At 39.0% G+C, this 9512-nt stretch overlaps 2 protein-coding genes across 2 annotated transcripts in view; both read right to left on the bottom strand.

Moving 5' to 3' along the window:
• The window catches only part of LOC107599409 (probable RNA-binding protein 19), an 11854-nt gene extending 10291 nt beyond the window's left edge, over positions 1 to 1563 (bottom strand). The window contains exons 1-2 of the mRNA XM_016290988.1: positions 1427 to 1563; positions 815 to 997 (exon numbers count right to left, since the gene is read on the bottom strand). Of these exons, the coding sequence (XP_016146474.1) occupies positions 815 to 997; positions 1427 to 1462 (219 nt within the window). The 5' untranslated portion in view covers positions 1463 to 1563. The remainder of the gene's footprint in view (positions 1 to 814; positions 998 to 1426) is intronic.
• Positions 1564 to 2740: 1177 nt separating this feature from the next.
• LOC107599423 (ephrin type-A receptor 2-like) lies at positions 2741 to 9327 on the bottom strand (the record flags this gene model as incomplete). The annotated part of the gene is made up of 14 exons (XM_016291005.1): positions 2741 to 3464; positions 3586 to 3741; positions 3847 to 4040; positions 4241 to 4390; positions 4543 to 4752; positions 4845 to 4906; positions 5010 to 5195; positions 5588 to 5713; positions 5901 to 5956; positions 6171 to 6273; positions 6436 to 6613; positions 6899 to 7026; positions 8721 to 9053; positions 9172 to 9327. Coding segments are annotated over 14 exons (2147 nt in total), but the record flags the coding sequence as incomplete, so codon positions are not given.
• Between the last annotated feature and the right edge of the window lie 185 nt (positions 9328 to 9512).

Raw genomic sequence — 9512 nt, 5'->3', positions numbered from 1 at the left:
GCAAATATTCTGTGGACTGATGAGACAAAAGTTGAACTTTTTGGAAGGTGTGTGTCCCGTTACATCTGGCGTAAAACCAACACAGCATTTCATAAAAAGAACATCATACCAACAGTCAAACATGGTGGTGGTAGTGTGATGAGCTGGGGCTGCTTTGTAGCTTCAGGACCTGGATGACTTGCCATAACTGATGGAACCATGAGTTCTGCTCTCTATCAGAAAATCCTGAAGGAGAATGTCCGGCCATCAGTTTGTGACCTCAAGCTCAAGCGCACTTGGGTTATGTAGCAGGACAATGATTCAGAACACACCAGCAAGTCCACCTCTGAATGGCTCAAGAAAAACAAAATGAAGGTTTTGGAGTGGCCAAATCAAAGTCCGGACTTAAATCCGATTGAGATGCTTAAACAGTCCATTCATGCTCGAAAACCCTCCAATGTGGCTGAATTAAAACAATTCTGCAAAGAAGAGTGGGCCAAAATTCCTCCACAGCGATGTGAAAGACTCATTGCCATTTATCGCAAACACTTGATTGCAGTTGTTGCTGCAAAGCGTGGCACAACCAGTTATTAGATTTAGGGGGCAATTACTTTTTCACATAGTGCCAGGCAGGTTTGGACAGCTTTTTTCCCTTAATAAATGAAATCATAATTTCAAAACTGCAGTTTGCATTTACTCAGGTTATTAAAATTTGTTTGATGATCTGAATCTTTTAAGTGTGACAAATATGCAAACAATTAAAAAAACAGGAAGGGGGCAAAAACTTTCACACCACTGTGTGTGTGTATATATATATATATATCCTATCACTTACAGTAACTCTAGATGTATCCACAAAGCTCTTGTTGAAATGTTTCATTGCTTTCTCTGCATCCTCTTCTGTCTTGAAGCCTACGAATCCAAATTTGCGAAATTTGCCATCTTTGGTGAATTTCAGCGTACAATCTGTAAGCGTCCCAAAATCCGCAAACATTTTACGGAAACGGTCTTCCTTCATCTGAGGAAACAGAATAAATACAATGACTTTCAACATTTCAAATCACATATTTCATTTAAATGAGCTCACTTACAGTTCAAGATCACAGTGCATTTTAGTAATTGCCTGACAGCCCTTATAAGAATTAAATAAGCTCGTTTTTAGTTATATTAATTATCCTTAAGAAAGTACAGTGGTGGTACCATGTTACGCTGATGCTATCAAATAATAGAATGATGATACTTTAATAAATGCAACAAAAGCGTGGCAGTATCAAGTTATCATGTCCAAAAACTACAGTAACTCCACGACACCACGTCAAACAAAAACACAGCTCTACTTTTTATTTTCATGGAATAAACGTGCTTAAAAGTCGGTCAAATCTTTGTTGACGCATGCATCTTTGACCGCGGGCTTACATCATATTCTAATATAATTACAAATACTCACCCCATTTGGGAGATTCTTGACTATTAACCTTGACATTTTTTTTTCGATTCCGGTGTGAGATTTTCCGGTAAAATAACAATATACTGTTCTATCAACAATAAAGCATGGAGCGCTTCAGTAAGTCGCCATCTTTATCCTTAGACGTCAATCGCGTGATTCGCGTCACCAAAGGCACTTGATAGTGGCTCCCTCTTCTGGACATAAGTGGAATGATCGAAGGCACTAAAATAAATCTTTGCGTATAAAAATACTCATAACTATATTTTTAAAATACACACACTATATTTTTGTATAGTAAGCCTTTGAAATATATAAATTAGCTATCATCTTTTAAGCATGCTCAAATTTAATAGGTAAGGCTGACTCTATTAGGTACGTCTGTCTATTATCTAACATATTGTGTATTATTATTTTTTTTACTCCTAATCGACAACAATTATATAAAATGTTAAAAATGCAATTGTTGACTATTATATTGGGTGTAATTATAGCTAAATAATATGTCAATCTTTTCAAAGTCATAATTTATGTCTGTAATAAGTACATTGTGCTATAAGGTGTTCTTGTTGTAGATTTTTTTTTATGAATAGAAGCATACGTGACGCTAAATGTAAATAATGAGGGGAAACACGTAATTACTTTTATGTTTGTATTTATTTTTAAATACTGCAACGTTATCTATCCCATCCTGGTATACTTCGAGTACATACTAAGTGTGCTGATAATCTTGTCACTGTGTTTTTTTTTCTTAAGGGAACTAGAAATATGACATCCTTGTAAGCAACTCAATTCCTAGAACTTTCACCAGCTGTCCTCCTTATAAGAACAGTTAGACTAAGTGCAGAGAAATGAGCCTGGCCCACACCAGACCAGAACAGACAAGCTTTACTTGTTCACCAACTGTCACAATGCACAATTAAGAGCTTAATTCCTGTCTGCTTCTGTATTAAACACACCCTAGGCCACAGTCAGCATTCATTCATAAGCATTTTCATTCTACCACTGCTTGGGCCTCTTGATTTATAAAAGGAGCTAACTCATGCTTGTTGTGTGTCATCATTAGTCTTCACAAACATTCATCATTGAAGGACTGAAGTGAGTCAAGACTATTACAGACACTTTGTCTCCACTACAGTGAATGGCTTACCAAACTGCATTTGTGGAGAGACTTAGAGCTTACAGTCAACTGGAAATCTAAAACTAAAACACGGTGATGTTGTTACTTTTGTGCATGTGTAATTTTGGGCATGTTAGTGCATGAATTTTGTGTGAGGTGCACGATGGTGAAGAGTTGACTTAGGATGAGACTTAGAAAATATTTTAATACTATACAGTACATCATTTTCTTTACAAACACAGACAATAAATACAAAAATAAATATTAAATAAAAAGAGCTGAAATAAGACATGTAAACACTCATCCTATCGTTCAAAACAGGAGGATGTCGGTCAACAATTTAACAACATATAACATTTCCTACTAAACTTTTTACATTTGTAATTGTACAACCTTAAATCAGACTTCAACCCCTCACATTTGGCAACTCTGATTAATATGTGGATATATGGGCACCACAGGTTACTAAGGTTACTATCGTTGTACCCTTGATAGCACCCTAATCATCAGACCTGAGGCAGTAGTTACAATATTTAAAAATGTCAAAACAGACCATATATCCACTGTGTGCTTAATATGGCTTAAGTTGAAACAAAGAGCATAAGGGTCCATCTGACATGTAAAAATATTATATAAAAAGCTTTAACAAATGAGAAACAAAATATGAAAACCGTAAAGTGTTTATATTCCCGAAGGGAGTCCATTTCATTTGAGGAGGGCATTCTGGTCTTTATTCAGTCAGCTTTTTAAAGTCCAGTTTGGGCCAGTTCAATTGTCGATTCAGAACAGTGCTGCTTCGCTCAAGAGCATTGTTACACAGCAAACAGATCCAGGGTCGCCGTCGGGTCTTGCAGGCCCAGAATGCTGTAGGCGATTCTCTTCTGATGACCTGGCAGTCGTACTCCAATGTTCCCTATGTCACTTTTTGAAAAAGAAAATAGAGAACGGATTTAGATGATGCCATAGAAATGCAAGTAATTTATAACCTCTTGTAATTGGTTCATTTTGTAATTCCTTTATGCATGTAAGCAGGCATACTTACTCCATTTTTAAGCGCAACACCTGTTCCATAGTTTTAATTCCAGCAAGAGCAAAGGTTTCTCTGTATTGGGCCATCTTGATGGATTCCAGCCATTCATTCACTGACCTGATGGGGGCGCCATCACTACCACTAGTGCTGGGTAGACGAATAGAGACACTGTGGGGGGAAAGATATATTTTTTTGAACATCTCAGTATAAAGTATTGTAGATTTATTAATCTACAATACATTTAGCATCAGCAGTCTGTTAACCGCTTCTCACCGGGGGTCGATACTAGCAATGGCTGAGAGTGACTCTGGGTTGCGAAGCAGCTTCTCGAGCAAGTTGACGATATCAACAAAGCATGGCCGTTTGGCGCGGTCCTGCATCCAGCACTGCAGCATGAGCTGATTGACCGCAGATGGGCAGCCCATCGGTGCCGGCAACCTGAAGCCTTCGTTTATGGATTTCATCACCTGTGATCAAATACACAAAGAAAAAGGTGAAACTCATGCTCACAGAGGACTTTTAAATGAATGCTTCAAACATTTCATCGGTTTTTAGAACATGCTAAGGCATTGCTAAGGGTTTATGGGATTGCATTTTGTAATCATCCAATTTAGGCCAACCTCCTAAAGTATGAGAAATTAGCAAAAATAAAAGATATTTCCCATACCTCATGGTTGCTCATGTCCCAGTAGGGTCTTTCTCCAAATGACATCACTTCCCATATGACTATGCCGAAACTCCACACATCACTGGCTGAAGTGAACTTCCTGTACGCTATTGCCTCAGGTGCCGTCCAGCGAATAGGAATCTTTCCTCCCTAAAAGAGTAAGAGTTAAGGTTCACTCAGTATTCACTCAGAAAATCATTTTAGAACAATGTCGAAATATTCATTTTTAAAATCATGAAAAGAATGCTTTGATAAATTTCTATAATTATTTTATTATGACGCTATGCATTCATATAACTTACAGTAGTCGTGTAGGTTCCCTCAGGATAGTCCTCCAGCACTCGCGACAGGCCGAAATCGGAGACTTTACACTCCAAGTTGCCGTTGACCAGAACATTGCGAGCTGCAAGGTCCCGATGAACGTAGTTCATGTCTGAGAGGTACTTCATTCCTGCCGCTATGCCATTGAGCATTCCCACAAGCTGGTATGAGGAAAAGTCCCCATCATGGTCCTGTGGAGAAGAAAGAAACGGATTAGTGATTAGTGCTACATCTTAGCAAAGGTATTCAGATTAAACATTAACATTTGCTGACAGAAACACACCCTTAAATACTGGTCCAGAGCTCCATTCTCCATGTACTCTGTGATAATCATGGCGTCTTTGACTGAAATAATAAATAGACGGGAACATCCTGTTAAAACATGTACTGTTTTGTGGAAAGGTATTCTAAAGTACTGGAAACTATGATTTGACAGGATGATTCTTACATTTGGTGACAACACCCTCCAGGCGGATAATGTTCTTATGGGAAAACTGGCCCATAATACTGGCTTCACTAAGGAAGTCCAGCCTCTGCTTCTCAGTGTAGCCTGGCTTCAGGGTCTTTATCGCTACGGCGACCTCACAGCGCCCCGGTATCTTCAGAGAACCACGGTAGACCTCACCAAATTCTCCTATGGAGCAATATGGAATCACAATTGTTAATTAACAACATATCTTAAAGTCCAAGTTTTTTAGAAGACACAGAAATTACACTTAAAAAGACATATGTCAAAGACACAAAAACACATGTCAAATGACTATTTTCAACATACTTGCACCAGCGTTCAATAAAATAAAACAAAAGCAAAATAAAATACAATTTAAATATTACATGAAAAGCTTTAACTTAAACTTTGAAAATTCAAAATGTTGAGTTGGCAATAAATAAGTTTAATAAGTAATAAGTATTAAAATGACTAAACTTGAAATATTAAAAAAAAAATACAAATGACAAAAGCACAAAAATGCTTACAAATTTATAAACACTATGATAGTATATAATTAATACTGAAATAACACTGACCTGCACCAATGACTTTCTGCTTGGTGATATGACTAGGGTGAATTTCACTGGCAAATTTGTGGACAGCCGAACAGGGGTCTTCATATGTATGGGGATCAACGTAGGTCTTCAAAGGCAGGAGTTTTTCTGTAAAATAAATAGGTAGAGTTTGACCTTGTTTACATGACGCCCACTGTATGATGGCTGAGATGACACTTTCAGCTTTGGAGATTAATATATAGGGATTTTCGTGTGAAGCTATTGCTGATAGTATCAGACATGGCGTCTTAACGCCAAACACATGAATGCAAAAGGGTTTCAATCCGTTTCTTACCTGGACATGAAAAGTAATCTCCATCTACCCTCCGTCGGACATGGGAATTCAACCTCCTGATGAAAGAACATTCAACATCACATTAGTGAGTTAATTTAAGCTCCTATCTTGATGATATCTTAAATGAGAATGATTGCACATCAAAGCTGGAATGTAAACAGTGTGGGTGAAGTGACTAAGGCAAAGTTGGGAAATCCTGCTCTGTGGTTGGGAAAGAGAAAAAGAAGAGAACAGAATGGAAAAAGTGAGACCAGAGAAAGGTCATCTAACCTTTTGTGCAGGAGCAAAATCACCACCACAATCAGCAACATGACTCCGCCCCCAGCAATGGCTCCCATGACAACCATGGAACTATTCTGCGTCTGAGATTCCGCTGTTGAAAACAGAACAAAAAGAAATTCACTTCACTCATACTGACAAACATTGGCGCACCACCCACAGCCTATCACGAATGCATCAAAGTTACGCACTTTCATACACGAAAGCATTAAAAGACTAAAACGAAACGCCCACATATGCATTAGCACGCACTTACCGAGAGGCAACGTCTCAAATTCAAGCTCGGCGCTGTGGCTGCTGGGATGGCCTTCTGCTGTCAGGGTGTGAACACGGAACACATACTTTGTTCCTGGTAAGAGGTCATTAATCTGCACAGAGTTCTTCTCCAGAACCAGAACGGTGTATGTGGTGACGTCCAACTCTCCAGGATCCTCCTATGAAACAATGAGGAGAGGAAATTGAATGTTTATTCCAAAATGGTAAAGGCCAAAAACATGGAAAGGCCATGGAGAGAGAAGGCGAAAGCATACAACATAAAGTCAACTATATTTACTGTAAGTTTTCACAATGTCAAGGCTTTGCTATGCTGTTGCTGAGGTGTTCTGTATTACTAGGGCATTGTTAAGTGGTTGCCAATGTGTTCTAGGTGGTTGACTTCAGTCCCATCACTCAAGTCTCTATGATATTCATATTAAAAAAAGATAACTTAAGTTAGTCACCTTCTTGCGGTACATGAGCTCATAGCGGGGGGAGTTGTTATTCTGCACATGGTGGTCCACAACCCAGGATAAAGTCAGACTGCTGGTGGTCCGATCTTCAACTCTCAAGTACAGCACCCTCGGGCCATCTAAATAAAGAGACACAATTCATCAGTATTTTGGCTAACCATCAATGTCTCAATTTACATGTAAATGCCATTTGATACACCGCATCTAAAGCAGGCATGACATGTGATCAGTTCTCCTTCATGTTAATCTGTTAATCTTATCGAACCGTGACAGGCAATGAGGTGCACTGGGTAGCTCCGCCCACAAAGAAACCTCATTGGTTAAAAATTCAGCAATACATTATTTTCACTACCACTGTGGACAGAATTAAATTCTTAATATCTAACCTGTGAATTAAAGCACTGTTGTAATGCTGGCCGTGGCTCTCTTTCGACTGAACTGGGACACGCCACTGCTAACCGCTATGTTATGCTCGCGTGTTCTGATAATAATAGCTTTCTAGGACTAAACATTATTTGGATAACTGGCAAAAAAAAAAAAAATTTTTTTTTAAGTTAAATATCTTAACCCTAATGTTACACCTAGCTGAAAAACTAAAAAGCAATTTATTTAATTTGAAGGCCTGTCGTAATTTTTATTTGTGCTATCATTATTAATTTCTTTATTTGTTCTTATTTTATTACTGACTGCTTGTCATTTTTTATTCAATTCAAAGTTTGAAATCAAGCTATCTCGTGCTACTGCACCAACATTACCCCACTGTAAATTTAAAAAAACACTGAGTGAGCAAACATTTGTGAGAATAGCTAGTTATAATGGTAATTAAATAATGTTTACATATGTATAAAAGCCTACATTAAAATCTGTCATATAAATTGGTCTCTTCATTAGAAATTAGCCTACTGATTGCCACTATTGATGGACAACATTTTTTAATAATATAAAAAATATCTGTATGACATTATATTCTGCAGTTCTTCCCTGTTGTACTGAATATCTACTTTTCAAATTATCATATCGAAGTTAGAAATTCAAATATTGTGACAAAATACATTTTGTAGGGTGCCACAAGTTTGTTAAAATTTCCAAAGGGTGCCGCGACTAAAAAAAGGTTGGGAAACACTGTTCTAGATGATTTGGCAGGGCATTGCCAAGTAGCTGCTATGGTGGGTTGCTAGCACACTGATAAGTGATTTCTTGGGTGTTCTAGGTGGGTTGCTAGCGCATTGCTAAGTGGTTACTAGGGTGTTCTGGGTGCTTGTCTACAGTCCCACCACCCAAGTCTCTATGATATTCTTATTAAAAAAAAGGTAACATAATAAGATATCATAGTCACCTTCTTGCGGTACATGAGCTCATAGCGGGGGGAATAGTTATTCTGCACATGGTGGTCCACGACCCAGGATAAAGTCAGAGTGCTGGTGGTCCGATCTTCTACTCTCAGGAATAGCACCCTTGGGCCATCTAAATAAAGAGGCACAATTCATCAGTATTTTCGCTAACCATCAATGTCTCAATTTACATTTAATGCCATTTGATACACTGTGTCTTAAACCGGCATGACATGTGATCAGTTCTCCTCCATGTTAATCTGTTAATCTTATCGAGCTGTGACAGGCAATGATGTGCACTGGGTAGCTCCGCCCACATAGAAACCTCATTGGTTCAAAATTCAGCTTCATGTGGCAAAACATTAAATGCAAATGGATGTGATTTTTGCCCCATTTTCACCTTCACTGAGGACAGAACTATTGCTTGTCGCTCAATAGCTTGATATTTGTGCAATTTAAACTTAAATTCTTAAATATCTAACCTGTGAAGTGAAGCGCTGTTGTAATGCTTGCCGTGGCTCTCTTTCGACTGAACTGGGACACGCCACTTTGGGCCTCGACTGTAAATGTGTAGTTCACATGAGGCTCCAGCTCGCTAACCACGACCTCGGGGTCTTTCAAGGCCGTCTGCGCAGGCTCAAATCGCACCCTCCCACCACACAGTGAACACAGACCACCCTCACAGCGCTCGCAAGCCACACTGTATGTGATGTCGCTTCTGCCGCCAGTGTCTGCCGGGGGGCGCCAGCTCAGTTGCAAACTCCCCGCAGTCAGGAGGGGCATGTATACCAGGTTTTGGGGTGGGCTAGGCAGAGCTAGAAGAGCAAAACATGGTATGTTTAGAAACTAGATTAAAATGCAGAGAATAAAAAAGATTGTTTCTTAAGATCAAACAATATTGTAGAGGAGTAAAAAAAACACATTCACACTTACAAGAGCAAGGAGCAGAGTCAGGGTCCGTAGGGGCCCGGAAGAAGCCCTCCATGCAGGGGCACAGCAGTGCTCCACGACCTGAGCGCTTGGTGTTCTCTGGACACACTTCACATGGCTGGCTGGAATCTGTGCTCTTGTAGTAACCTGGTTCACAAGCTTTAAAAAAAAGACAGGAAAAAAAAAAACAGATGAACATGAGGCATTTATTAACTAAAACGACAGATTCACATTTAATATATAACCACATCACAATTTCTTTATTTTTGGCCATTGTGCACATAAAGGGAAGGTCAATCTTTTGGCACAATCACAACTGCACACAGAAAGAGCCAATCAAGATG

The sequence above is a fragment of the Sinocyclocheilus grahami genome, unplaced genomic scaffold (genome assembly GCF_001515645.1).
Source record: "Sinocyclocheilus grahami isolate Dianchi unplaced genomic scaffold, SAMN03320097.WGS_v1.1 scaffold266.1, whole genome shotgun sequence".
Classification (NCBI taxonomy): Eukaryota; Metazoa; Chordata; class Actinopteri; order Cypriniformes; family Cyprinidae; genus Sinocyclocheilus; species Sinocyclocheilus grahami.
The sequence above is the reverse complement of the archived record's forward strand: the minus strand, read 5'-3'. Positions and strand labels throughout refer to the sequence as shown.